Source organism: Heloderma suspectum, chromosome 1 (assembly GCF_057233095.1).
Source record: "Heloderma suspectum isolate Gila_16-S chromosome 1, 16-S_ref, whole genome shotgun sequence".
Taxonomy (NCBI): domain Eukaryota; kingdom Metazoa; phylum Chordata; class Lepidosauria; order Squamata; family Helodermatidae; genus Heloderma; species Heloderma suspectum.
Genome location: NC_139458.1, coordinates 291,173,954 through 291,188,501, shown reverse-complemented (window position 1 = coordinate 291,188,501; position 14,548 = coordinate 291,173,954). Strand labels below are relative to the sequence as shown.

General features: G+C 41.8%; 1 protein-coding gene across 7 annotated transcripts in view; it reads right to left on the bottom strand.

Moving 5' to 3' along the window:
- PHF3 (PHD finger protein 3) overlaps positions 1-14,548 on the bottom strand; it is an 84,151-nt gene that overhangs the window by 23,794 nt on the left and 45,809 nt on the right. For 6 of the 7 annotated variants that reach the window (XM_084826870.1, XM_084826865.1, XM_084826866.1 and 3 more), the window contains 7 exons: positions 13,285-13,416; positions 8,393-8,528; positions 7,827-8,025; positions 5,878-6,025; positions 5,154-5,243; positions 2,993-3,188; positions 379-2,521 (listed from right to left, as the gene is read on the bottom strand). In XM_084826870.1, the coding sequence (XP_084682996.1) occupies positions 379-2,521; positions 2,993-3,188; positions 5,154-5,243; positions 5,878-6,025; positions 7,827-8,025; positions 8,393-8,528; positions 13,285-13,416 (3,044 nt within the window). Of the gene's footprint in view, positions 1-46; positions 2,522-2,992; positions 3,189-5,153; positions 5,244-5,877; positions 6,026-7,826; positions 8,026-8,392; positions 8,529-13,284; positions 13,417-14,548 lie in introns of those variants that run through there. The other variant, XM_084826867.1, reaches the window with a different exon arrangement.

The following is a 14,548-nucleotide window of genomic DNA, read 5'->3' as shown; positions in this document are numbered from 1 at the left end:
GCACAAATCACCAGAGGCTGCAAATATCTCAACTGAAGCCAAATTTGACAAAGAACCTTTATGCGCCTTTTATTGCATATTAAAAGGAAACCCTTACAATCTTGACTATACAAGCAGTGTAAAATGTTGAACTATTCAACTCTACTCCTAGGTCAATAGAATGTAAAAGAAAATGAATAAATGGTACATGGACTGATACCAAACCAGACTGGTTCCTACGAAACACTAAACACTGAATATAAAAAAGGAGAATTGATGGCACAATTATACCCAAGCATATACTTTTTACAGAGAGTTTTAAGATGTATTTAAAACAGATTATTCCTTGTTCATTTAAAACTTTAGAAGACAACCTGTGCCTTTTTTGTTTTGTTTTACCTTTTGCTTTTCCCTCGGTCACCGTAGTCCCTGTCTTTGTGATGTCTATCTCGGTTTTTTTCATTATCTCGCTCTCTATGCCTCTCCCTACTTTTTTCTCTTTCTTTCTCCTTCTCATGAGCACGCTCTTCGCTTTTCGGAACATCCTTGTTTTCAGGATTCCTACTTTCTCTTGAGGATTTGCCTTCAGAGTCCTTATCACTATGTGAAATTCGCGGCCTCTCTTTGTCTCGATGTCCTTCCTCCTTGCTTTTTCTCTCTCTCTCTTTATCCTGGTTTCTATCTCTATGTCTATTCCTTTCGGAATCTGGCTCCCAGTCATGTCTGCCTTTTTTCTGATGGTGTGATTCACTGTAAAATCTTTGCCTATGCTGATCACTTTTCCTCCTACTAAATGCCCTCTCCACATGTGGAGCTTGCCGGCCCCAAGGGTCACTGTGACGCCTTTCTGGTCTCCTAGTGTCTCTACTCTGATAAAAGTGTTCTGGCCCTGAGAATCTTGACTGTTTGTGAGCCAGGGATGGTGCTGGTGTAACTGGCCCAACAAAATGTGGGGGCTGACCTGACAGATGAAGCACAGGGGGCCAAGGCATCAGAGGGTTCTGCGCAAAGCCAAAGCCTGGAGGAGGAAGGAGTGGAGGAGGCAGATGAGGGGGAAACCCAAACACGGGATTGTTTTGTGGAGGAAAGGTAGGAGCAACAACCCCTTGAAACCGAAAAGCAGGCGGAGTAGTTTTCGCATGCTGGAAATTGGGCTGCGGAGTCCTGATGGGCGAGAAGTTTCCACTTGCAGCAGGACTGGGTATTTTGGTAGTGAATTCAGAATGGCAAGAATTTTCAGTTTCAAACTGAGATGATGATGATGGTGGTGGCAATAATCCTCGCCTAACAGAATGTACCGTCTCAATGCTTTGCAATAGTGCTTCCTCGTGCAACTGATTAGTATCTTCCAGCTGTGAGGAACATGAGTTATCTGTTTTAGATGCAGCTGAAGCCAATGTCTTCTTGCATGTTTGATTATCACTCTGATCTGCAGCCAAGTCATTTCCCGAAGGCTGCTTATTATCTAGATTTGTCTGTTCAGTTTCTAAAGTCTCTACTTGTTGACTATTTTGTATTTCTTCATTTCCAATACTGTCACCTTCATTTTCTGAACCATTGTTTTGTAGGCCTCGTCCAGCTGCTTGCCTTGGATCTCTTTTAAGATTAATGAATGGTGGAGATTTTGAACTATTATGCATCATACTATCAATTGATGCTATACCAATATTATTGCTCCCAACTCCTTTTCCCACACTTGATGGGACAGGAAAATCTGTGGTCCTTTTACTTTCCTGAGAAACATTATCTGTGTCACCCAACTTTTGATTGTTTTCTGTAGTTTCTTTGGTTTCTTTGTTCTGTGACAGAATAGTTAGATTTGCTAAAAATGCTTCAGTAGAAACATCTGGTGGTTTCCCCTTAAGACTTAGGCTTGTCAGATTTCCTGTAGAACATGAGACATCTGCTACTGGTGTATCGGCTGTTAAGATATTGTCAGTGGATTCTTTTGAGTTGTCCTTTTTACCCTTAGTTTCTTCAATGCCAGCAGTTACTACTGGAATGTCAATTTTTTCTTCTTTTATGCTTGCCTGTTTGTCTGATAAAGGCAGATCTTTATTAGCAAACGGAACTATAGCTGGAGGGATATGTTCAGGCATCTGCCCTGTAGTATCCAAAAGGCTTTGAAGAATGTCATCTACTGGCAATGGTTTACTTGCTAGCTCAAGAGCAGACTGCTGATTTTCCCATCCAACCAAAACTCCAGGAAGGAACCGCAGGGGCTTTGGTGGTTCAAGTTTGATGCTCTCCACAACAGGTTCACTCATTGTTACTTCTTCTGTATTAGACTGTTGTGACTTAATCCTTTGTTTGTGCAACACAGCTGTGAAGGAGTTAAAGAAGTCATTTTCTTCTTCCTTTTCTACTAATTCAGAATGAAGGACTTCAGATTTGTTTGGTTTACTTTTCTTTTCTGGTGGCAAATTTTCGGGACCTTCTTCGGCATGAGTAGTGCTTGTATTAGCAACTGCGCTGGCCTGTCTTTTTAGCTTCTGGCGAATGATCAACCCCAGCAACAAATTGGGTCGGTGTACTTCAATTCCTAAATTAAAAAAAATCATAGTAGTATAATTAATAAGATAAACATGAATCTCAGGAGAACAAAAATGTTTCAACCAGAAAGCTACCTAAGTATCCACAATCTGAAAAAGCTCAAGTGATTCACAGATGTTACTAACTGTAACTGGAGAAGTACTAATCAAATGTACTCCTATGTATCTTTCAAGAGTTGCTCCTTACAAGCAGAATTCCTACCCTGCAAAATAATTAATACTTGTTAAATCAAGAGTGTTAACTTTATTCATGAGCTAAAAGGAAGCAGAAATGCACGGCTGTTGTAAACACACACACACACGGCTTCCCACATTCACAGGTTTCATGAATGCTCCCAAAATAAAAGCCCTAAACTAATAGGATAATGAAAACTCCAGTAATTAAAATGTTAAAAACTAGATCTGTATTCCAAACATACTTTGGGTCCAAAACAAGTTTTCAGCCTACTTTTGTTACTTACCAGGACCATCAAAAGGCACCAACTGATGTGGAATTTTATCAGAGGCACCTAAAGGAATAATGTATAGATCCTTGATTTGCTTCATGTTATTCGCTGCTACACCATAACGCTTTCTGCTGCTGAAGTATGCAAAGAGCAACGTGTATGAAATCTGATCCTCTTCCGTCACAGGGGTAAAACGGACCACACAAATTTCCTATTGAAAAGGGGGAGCAGTTCATTTATAATTTGTCAACTCTTTCTTAAAACCAGAATTCAGTCCAGGGGTGGGGGGAGTGCCAGAAACCATCATCCTTACTTTCTGAAACATGTGCTAAAGCAGTGGCCTTCCCTTTTTTTCAAGTGGTAGCCACTTTGGCAAAAAAACAACAACAAACAAACATCGGCGTGAGAGCCACCCTTCCCTCCCAAAACAGCAGCTGTCTTCCCCACCAACCACCCATTGTGTCTGTCTCCCTCCTCCCCCACCTGTCCACCCACAGTCTGGCACTATCTGTCTTCCTCCTTCCCCTGCCGTGTCTGTCTCCTTTTTTCCCTTACTGGTCTGTCTCCCTCCTCTACACCCACCCACCAGAAGAACATTGCCGTGGCTCTTCAGAGATGTGGCCACACCCAAATGCCTGGCTCTGAGGGGTCCTTCCTCAGAGCTAGGATTTGTGGAAGGAGGGGTGTCCCTGGAGATCACCTATACTGAGAGTGATCTCCGGGGACAACCCTCCTCCCACAAAGACAGGAAGCATGGAAGTGGCAGGTCCTCCTGGCAGGGGAGGAGGGGTGCGCATAATTTCCCGCTCCTCCCGCTCCACGGCCTCAGCTTTTGCGAGCCGCCACTGAAGCTTTTGCAAGACGCCAGTGGCCCGTGGACCTTGCAGTGAAGACCACGATGCTAGAAACCATCTCAGCATGTGCACTTGGAACTTAAAAAATGAAGCTCAGCAAGTCTTGAAACCTCATGCAACTAAAAAGGCTGCTTCCCACTCAAGAAGATTTTTACACTGCACAGGATTTCATCTCCTGGAAAGTCTTTGAGAAGCGAGGTCTTGGTTTTCACAGATTGCCACTAAGTAGAAGGGGACTCTCCTCACTTTTTGACATTCTGTTTAAGGCCAGACCAAGTGGGCTGTCCAGCAAGCCACTTGTGGTTATGAAGCAATCTCAAATGACAGTAATTAGAGGTAAGCAAGTTATTTGCTCAACTATCCAGGGCCTAATGTGGACGTCTGCAGCCTTCCTTCTAAAGCAGACAGACCTGGAATACGTACACTATATGACATCAGTGCTTCTTGAAAGAAATTGTATTGAATCAGACCAGTAGACCAAGCCAGAGGTACGTAGTCTCAATGTGCAAAATAATACACAAAAATCTCATATTCTACTTTTAAGTAAAAGCAGGATTTTAGCTGCCCATTCTGGCATCGTGAAGACATTACCTGAAGACATGCAAAGTGTATTAGCAAAAGGTTTCAGTGTTTATTAATGTTCTTGCGTGGAGTGATTTTCATGCTTCATACTGGGAAGTTATGTTCTTTTGCTTCCTGCTACCAATTCACTTCTTGCCAAAACCATGTAAGTTGTAATATACCAGTCTCTGGTTTTCACATATGTGGGAAATATTTATTATTTATCTCTTTACAAATATTTATAAAGTGCTTACATCTAAAGATTTCAAGGCAGTTTACACAAATCATAAAACAAAGACCAATACACAGAATAATCTATAAAAGATGGAAGGCTATACCTCACAGGGAAGGCTTATATAAACAGATGGGTTTTCAATATCCACCTAAAAATAAAGCGTGTTGGTACATGCCTAATTTCAGGGGGAAGATTATTCCACATAGTGGGTACTACTGTGCTAAATGCCCTGCTCCGAATGACTATGGAGTGGACCTCAGAAGTAAGACCACCACTACATATGCTGAAAATGAGGCATTATATTTATCGCTGAAGAGAGAACAGTTTCACTAGCTTTGTCATATGAAAGGACTAGTTGTTTCTGTGTTCTGTACTGAATCCAGCACAAATGGGAGTGGTGAATTTATGCCAAACTGTAGCAGCACCATGAAATTCTGTGCATTTTTAAAATCAAAGAACATTTTAAGCATCAACATAAGAAAAATCTAGTATCACATTTCAAGAACATTAATAAATTAGTTTTTACCTTTGTCCCCGAGGCTTTTATTTTGTCAACATATTCCCAAACAGTCTGAGGTGATATTCTGCCACCTACTTGGATACTATCTGGCAAATCCTAGGGGGGAAAAGATTATGTATGTCTCTACTGCAAAACAATACTCACTCTTAAAATGATTAATATACACATTAAAACATCTTAAAGAAGTTATAGAGAAGCACTGTTATGAACTTAACAATTCAACAACTAAGCCAGAATTATATTCTCATGAATCATAATAGAAGGCACATTTCTTCAATGCATTTTATAAAACTATACCTAATAATCCAATGAGCAAAAAAAACCAGTCAAAAGAGCAGGGGTGTTGGATTAAGATTATGGTTTAAACCCCTGATATACCTTGTTATCATCTAACACTTAATGTCATCACTGCAGAAAGACTGGACGTGAAGCATCTATTAAACCAGCCTTCCAAAACCTGGTGCCTTCCAGAAGTGCTGGACTACCAGTCCTATCACCCCAGCCAGCATAAGCAATGGTGATGGGAGTTGTAGTGCAATACATCTTGACGGCACCAGATTGAGGAAGGCTGGTTTAAGCAAATAGGTATAGTCCAAACTTTCATAGGAAAAGACAATGAACACTTCTTGGTGGTTTTACACTACCATACTCAAAAGATTCAATGTCCCTGGTAAAAAGAAAATTCAGAGAGGATTATTTTAAAAAGTGATAATGCAATTGAGTACATTACCTCTGTTAAACTTTCAAAAGAGCCAGATATCGGATAAGCCTTGATAACAAACTTTGCGACAGATGGCATGTTGATTAAGCCTTTCCATATGAAGTTCAGACGAGCTAGAAATAGTGTTTCACTTTCAACAGTGCCAGGTGTTTCTGATCTGAAGGATGAGAGTGTGTAAAGAAGTAATGTCTACAAACTGTCTATCCTATGATATTGGGGTGGGGGTGGGTGGGGGGTAGGACAAGAAACAGGGCAGCTGCTGGAACATTTCACATTAAAAGAAGTATGTGCAAAATTAGTTCCAATCTAAATAGGTTTACTTGGATTTTACTACACATACAGCCAGTATTTGGTTGGAAAGATCATGAGAAATTATAATAATGAAGAAAAGCAAACAAAGATATGTTCTTACCAATAACTATAGTTCTTTGAGTGGTCATTTGTGCAGTCAAACATATGGGTTCTGTGCCTGCGCAGCACCTAATTCAGGATGCTTCTAAAGCTAGAAAAGATACTTTGGCAGGTGGCCCATTTCCCATCCACCCTCTTGTTCTAAGTAGCATGGCTCCCACCTTCCCACTCAGTTCAAACCTCCAACTGACACAGTGGCTATAAAAATGGAAGCAACATGTGAACAGTTGCAAAAGAACCCCTGTGACAAGATTAGGAGTGTGAATTGTGTGACTGTACGACTAATCACTTGAACTACAGTTACAGGTAAGCAGCCTATCTTTCTTCTTCATGATCTCTCTGTAGTCCCATACCAAGGTCACTTATTGGATGTGGGCAGGTGCTAAGAAGCCAGAGAGCCGAGCACGGCCCTTCCAAAGGAGATGTCTAATCTGGCCCAGATAGCCTACTGAGAATGCCGAATGAAAGTAGAGGGCTGGAACCATGTAGCAGCCAGACAAAGGTCTACCACTGCAAGCTATAGAAGTTGCAATGGCTCTAGTGGAATGAGCCCAGACTGTCTCAGGATTGGTGAGTTTAGCCAGCTAGTAAGACAGATGGATAGTTGAGGAGACCCAGCAGGAAAGCACTGCATGAAGACTGGCTTTCCCTTTTGGAGACCCTCATAGTGGGAAATAGTGTCATGTTTGCCTGAAGCTCCCAGTATGGTCCAGATAAGATGCCAATGCCCAGCAAACATGCAACAAAGATTCCAAAGGCATGGACTGGTTAGAGAAGAAGACTGGGAAGGTAATGTCCTTGTGAAGGTGGAAAGGAGACAGGAAGGAAATGTCTGGTTTTCAGAACACTTCATCCCTGGGCATAAATAAGAATGGTGGATCATGTCTGAGGACACAAAGTTTGCTTGGCTATCTCGGAGATGTTATTGCCAGCAGAAAGGCAACTTCCCAAGATAAAAGACTTAGAGAACACATGGTTTGCGATTCAAAGTAACACTTCTGTAAGCCTAACCCTTGTCCTACCACACCAATCATCATAGACAATAGGGGCAATTTACGTATGTGTGGTGCTCTGTATTATTCTAATTCATATCCCAAACACACATTACAATGACCAGAAACATGAATTTCAATGGTCTATTTGTATACTCTGCTCCCCATAAGAATATAGATAGATAGATGGACGGACGGTTGGATGATAGTTGATAGATAGACAGATAGATGTTTTGTAGGCATGAGGAGCATCCCATCCACAAAAGAAATGCGGATTCTGATGTGGTAAATTTTGTATGAAGCATCACTAAGTAAGGTTTCATATATCAGAGTCACACATTCAAGTCTCTGAAAATTTGAGCAGTTTTTAATTTGCACTTCTGTTTGAAACATTTCACTCCTTAACCTTATCTATAGAATACAGCCCTCCTGCCAAGGGAATGCAGTACCTTATTTCAAACCATGTAATTTATTTATGTATTTAATTCACACATTATATTAGCTAGGTACAGGAGGCATAATTCTTTGAGACAAGTAGCAATCACAAAAGATTACCTAGAGCTTGAAGCAGAGGCAAGTGCTGGATTTGGCAACTCATTATCTTCCTCTAATAATTCTGAAACTAAAATGTTTGTTGTTGAAGAAAGTGCATCTGCTATGCTTTCAGCTTCATTGTCTGATGGTTTACGGGCAACTCCAACTGAAACTTTCACATTTTTCCCAGAAAGGTCATCACTAGGCGGCGCCATTCGACCTTGAAAAGATAAGTTGGAAAGCTTCACTAAAGCACAACTCATGCCAGACCAGCAAAAAAATCTGACCCTAATATTAAATAACAATTCTTGCTATAATGCTTAAAAATCTTGTTGGCTGTCATTAAAAATTGAGGCTTTGAACATTTCTATAATTTGAGTAAAGCAGCTCAACTATTTCCAGATAATCACTAAAGAGAATATAGTTCAGTTCAGTTACAGTTCATCCCACTATGAAGCTCCCATTCTTTCACTCACTAAAATTAAGATAAATTCTGTCTTTATCAGGAGCTCTGGTTATATTAGTTATAAAGGACTGGTCAAATCCAGAAGCAAACACTAATTTCTAAACATGCTAGTCAGTATTACCTATGCAAATTTTACAGTTAAGATCAAATAAATGGTTTTTATGTTGACTTGTTGTATCAGGAGTGGTGGATTCATCAATTTCTTTATCTTTTTCAGTCTCCTCCATCTTCTCCACAATTTTAACTGGAGTAGGTTCCTGCACATGGGGAGACAGACAATTTGTTAACACTGTCACATAAAATATTCTGCATTTTACAAAAAGGTAACAGTGGCAAATGATGGCCAATTAACTCTCAACTAGCAGAGAAATACTACGTGGGGTGGGGGAGTGGCAGATTGTCCACGTGAAGTTCTGCTGCCTCATGCCAGCCACGGCAAGCAGTGGTCTTACCTTTTATCATTACTGGCAGTCCGTCCGTCCGTGTCGTCCCCCCCCCCCCCCCCCCGGTTTCAGCAGGAGAAGAAATGCCTATGGCAACTTCAGGCTGGTGTAAGCAAGGAGTATGATCCTGGGGCCTTTTGGGGGGACGCTATAAGATGCTATAAATCGAGTGGATCCAAGGCTGCCTGACCCTGGAATGCCCTGCTTCAGGGCCTACTCCCAGTGGAAACACTGCTGGCAGGAGATCTATTCCCTCTGAGATTTCTGTGGGCCTACCAGAGGCCACCAGGGCAAAGGTGCTCTCGCTACCAGCAGAAGGCTTCACCTACCCCATCCTAACACCCTCAAGATCTGGGGGTTAGGCCTGCATTCAGGGGCATCGTTAGGAGTAGGTCCCCTGGGCACGGGCCCTGGATCTTTTTTGAGTTGTGCCCCGGATCTTTTGAGCTGTCCTAATTGCCATATTTTTTTTACATTTTTCCATTGACTTGCATTGGAAAACAAACACGGCCATAACCTTTTTAGTTGGTATGATAAATACATGAAATTTGGAGGCTTAGTAGCCCCCATAGAACTGATTGAATGTGCCAGATTTCAGACTGTTAGGTCCACTGGCTTTTGTGCTAGTCAAAGGAAAAAATTGCCATTTTCAAGAAAATCTGCCAAAGCAAAGAGATATATATTTTTTTGTGCTTCCACATACATGCATGGAATTTGGGGACCTGGAAGCCCCCAGAGAGCTGACAGAGCCTGCCAAATTTCAGACAGTTAGGTCTAGTGGCTTTTGTGCTAGTCGCGGGTAAAATTTGCTATTTTCAAGAAAATGTGTCAAAGCAAAGAGCTATAATTTTTTTGTGCTTCCACATAAATTCATGGAATTTGAGGACCTAGCAGGCCCTATGGAGCTGACTGAACCCACCAAATTTCAGACAGTCGGGTCCAGTGGCTTTTGCACTAGCCATGTGTAAAGTGTTCTTTTCTCAAAGTCTAAAACAAAAAGTAAAAACTGTCAAGTCACCCAGGGGATTAGAGATCCTAATCAGAAGGTGTTTAAGGTGACCATTAGGTCACTACCCCTAATCTCTGGCGCAGGTTTTTCTTGAGGTGCAAAAAACCTCTCTCCCTCTACTTTTCTTTTCTGCTCTTACATGCTCACTGTTGGGAGCTTGCCTGCAATGAAATTTTGAAGAGGGAGAAGGAAGGGAAGAAAGAGCTCCATGTGAAATACTGCCATTTCACACAGCATCTGATTTTACTGCCCCAAACTGGAACCTTTGGCTCCTGCAGAAGTTTAGCAGCTTCAGTACAGCAAAGGATCCAATCAGCCTCTACAAACTTCTTTTTCCCCCTCCACTTTAATTTCTCCAAAATAGCTGTAGGACTCAAATAATCCCAAAGGGAGGGTTAGGACTATGTGGCGTCATGATCAAGAAACTGCTGTGGCTTTTAAGAAGATTCTACGTTTTAAAAAAGCTAGAAAATACCCTCAGCCTCCTCACCTCATAAAGTTCATTTAAGTATGTGCAATCCTTGCAAGCCCTGCACAGCCTCCTCAATTCCTCTGAAGTACTACCTCTCTGAAAGGAGCCACTTGGCTTAGGGAATTCTCTCTGCCCCCCACCCCCATGCACATTTCCAATCACCATTCTTCTTCTCCCCTCCCCTCCCCTCCCCTTCCTTCCTTCCTTCCTTTCTCTCTTTATTCTACCCAGAGTATATCTTGGGGAATTCTTAAAGAGAATTCTCTTCTGCAGGCAAGAGAATGTCTGAATTGTATTTGACTTTATACAAACAGACAAGAGGGTTGTTTTTTCTCCTCCTCCTCACTCAAGTCTTTGAGATGAGTGGGTTCACATGGTTGCAGAGAAATGAATCTGGGGCTGTTTTGTTTGTCAGTTGCCATTATCCAGCAACAGGAAGGGCTGCAGCTCAGTGGCAGAGCACATGCTTGGCATGCAGAAGGTCCCGGGTTCAATCCCCAGCATCCCCAGGTAGGGCTAGGAAAGAATCCTGCCTGAAACTTTGGAAAGCTGCTGCTGCCAGTCAGTGTCAACAATACTGCGCTAGACGGACCCACGGTCTGACTCAGTATAAGGCAGCTTCCTATGTTCCTGTGAAGAGAAAGCTTTAATTTTAAAAAAATAGGGAGTTTTGGGTTAGTTTTTTAACTGGAGGGGAAATAAATATTGCTAATCTATGCAATCCTATGTATGCCTCCTGAGGAGTCCCATTATGTTTAATGAGGCTTACCTCAGGAAGGTGTGCATAGGATTCCAGCACAAGTTACTTTTACAGGGAGGTTTGCACCTTGATGTTCTGCATGTTTACTCAGAAATAAGTCCTGAGTTGTGAGCATGATACTGCAGGTTTAATACAGTACCTACCCAATTCCGTCTAATGAATTGACTACCTTTTCAGCTCAGTCCTATGCCTGTTTTGTCATTTGTGGGTTTGGGGGTGTTTTTTGCATGAACTCTAGCTTCAGTGGTGAGGGAAAGGCACTTAGTACATGCTCAGAGCTTCTCCATGATTTAGCCCCAGTTTTGAAAACAGACTCATTGGCTGAATCCTGGTGAAGATTTGGCACAAATGAAGTTATGGGAAGGACGATACAACAAGAGCTTGTGCATAACAAGGATCAGGTAAAGAGGAGTTGCACAAAACAAGACATCTGTTTTGATGAAGAGTTGCTGGAGGATGGTAGGATGAGGAGGGACGGTTGCATGGAGGGGAATAGAATTGGTAGGGGGAGAATGTACGTGCTCAGTGGTGAAAGAAAAACATTGTGCACATGCTCAGAGGCAATCTCTATTTAAGAACATAAGAAGAGCCATGCTTCATCAGACCAAGGTCCATCTAGTCCAGCATTCTGTTCACACAGTGGCCAACCAGATGCCCATAGGAAACCCACAAGCAGGACATGAGTGCAATAGCACCTTCCCACCCATGTTCCCCTGCTGCCAACATTGGTGAAATGTAAATAAATTCTAGTAATTCTAAATTAGAATGCATGTATATCCTTCAGAAACTTTGCAGGTTTCTTGCCTGGTGGACACCTCTACTGAGCTGTGCATTTTCATATAAATTTACTCAAAAACTATTGGGGAAGGGGTGAAGGGAAGGGAAAGCAAATCAGTCCCTCCCCCAAATTGGAGAACTCCCCTTCCACATGAACTGCTGCACCTATCCTTCTGAAACTTTGATGGTTTCTTACTTAGGGACAACTCTAGGCTGTCTGTAATTTTCAGAACAATGGTCCACAAGGAACATAGGGAGATAAGTATGTCCTCTTCTGGAGACTTCAAAATGTCAAGGTCATCCTTGCACAAAAACACTTGTGGCTAGCATTCTGAAATTTGGCAGACATGATGTCCTCTGATGGAGCAATGAATCCTGAAATTTTTATCCAATTCTTCCAAGGAATTTAAATGTTATTGGCAATTCCCTTTGAAAGAAAATCAAGATATAAACCCTGCACCTATTTTTCTGACATTGGGCAGGTGTAATCCCCTTCTAGGGGGCTACTATGCCTGAAATTATCATCCAGTTCTTACCAGAGAAAAAGGTTACAGTTTTTTTCTAATTTCCCATGGCAGTCAACAGGAAGCATAAAGACTCATTTTTCCAAACCTTGACTCAGGTTTGGTGCTGAGCTGAAGTGGTCCAACTACAAATTGGCCAGAGCAGAAGCAGAATGTTTTCCAAAACGCTGAATCAGGGTCTGAGTTGAAGGGGGGGGGGGGTCAGTGCACACTTCTTATGTATGTATGTAATCTATACACACATGCAAGCGCGCGCGCGCACACACACACATATATATTAGATGTGCACTTAGATTTGTGTATATGCAAATTTGTGTTATGGGCCTGTGCCATGGATCTTTTTAAGAACCTAGCAATGCCCCTGACTGCATTCATAGTTGTAGGAGACACAATGTACCATCAATACTGTGGGGAAAAGTTTAGAAAAATCAATGTTAAGTTTCATTTAACAGTTCCATTCAATCCTTATACACATTTATTTTTACATGTGCGGTCTAGCTCTCACCATTAAAATTAACAGGAAACCGCTGCCTGCAGAAGAGATGTGTGTGTCCTTTGAGAGAGATACAGATCTCTCAACTGGACCAAATCAATAAAAATCAAGATGCACTACACATTCAGTTGTACTGCTTAAGGCAGAGGGGAACAACCTTTTTTTTTGTCAAGGGCCATATTCCCTCATGGGTAATCTGTTAGGGGCTGCATGTTGGCAGTGAGAGGGGCCAAAGCCAGCAAAGGGAAGGGCCAGAGCCAAAAGTGAATGGGTCACTTTCATCTTTCTGCCACCCCCCTTCTCTCTCTCTCTTTCTCTGTCTTCCTTCTTCCTTCATACACAGCAGGCTGCCAGGGAAGCGACTGATTACTCTTGCCAGAGGTCTGAACTGATTGCATGCAATGCAGGCTTTTGATATCAGGCTGAGGGCTGCAGGTTACCCACCCTGGCGTAACATTTTACCTAGTTTAACAAAATCAATGTATTGCTGAGTTTAAATACACAACTGTATGTTAATAATAAAACTATTTTTTACCTGAATTTCTATGGTTGCTTCTTGCTCTTTTACTGGAGTCTCACTCTCAATTTCTATTTCTCCTTTGTGAGTAATTTTTGTGATTGGTCGCCTTTCAACTTCTCTCTGCTCTTTTTCAATCATTTCAATTGTCTATCAAGAAACAACAAAGAACAGATTAGATGCACAACGTGAAAACCTATAAAAACACCACCAGAATCATACAATAGTAGGGTTCGAAGGGACCTATAAGACCATCGAGTCCAACCCCTTAAGAAGAAGCCTTAAGATATGAAACGCTAAAATACGGAAATACAGTCCATGTCAAAGATGAAAAATGGATTTCTTCTTCTGCATTAATGGTTTAGCATGACCAGTAGGTAGAAGATCTAGGCAGAATGACAAAGAGTGGAGGTAATGAATCTATGACTGCTTCACTGCCAGAGAGGCACTGGCCTGGTTCAGTCACAGCACTAAATTATGGTTTAGTGTTATGTGCATGAGCCTTGAGCTCCTTCCTCCCCTGTTCCAGCACAGCCACAAGGAGAATACTGAAAGCTTTCACTTCTGTTTTCAATTAACCATAGTTTACTGTTATGTCCTAGCCCTAAACCATGGTTAATCTCAATTATGGTTTACTGGATCAAGCCGACTTCATAAGCCAGTTTGAAGTTAACTGTGATTTACTGAAACAAGACAAGACTAACCACAGTTAAGACTAACCACAGTTAAGACTAACCACAGTTAAGACTAACCACAGTTGTCCAGGTTCAGACATAATACTAAACTTAGGATAGTTAAAAACTGAAGCAAAGACTTCTGATCTCCTTGTAGCTGTGCTGGAAGAGAGGCATGGGGGAGCTGACAAGCTCAAGGCTTGCTGATATAATGATAAACCATAGTTTAGTGTTAAATCTGAATGTAGCCATTATCTCCGGTTTCCCTCAACTGCCAAGGATGGAATAGCTACACTTCTGAAAGATCCTTTTTCAGTAGATAGAAATCATTTTATCAAAGGTGAACATTTTTAAGACTCCCCACAAACATGCATGTTCTAAAACTATATTCTGTACACCAGCCTTTCCCAACCTGGTACCTACCAGATGTTTTGGACTTTAACTCCCATGAACCCCATCCAGCATGGCCAATGGTCAGGAATTCTGAGAGTTCCGGTCCAAAACATCTAGAGAGCACTAAGTTGGAAAAGGCTGCTGTACTTCACAGGATTTCATCAGTGGCAAATGTGGGGACAGGTTTGGCTCAAACTGGGAAGGCACTACTCTTC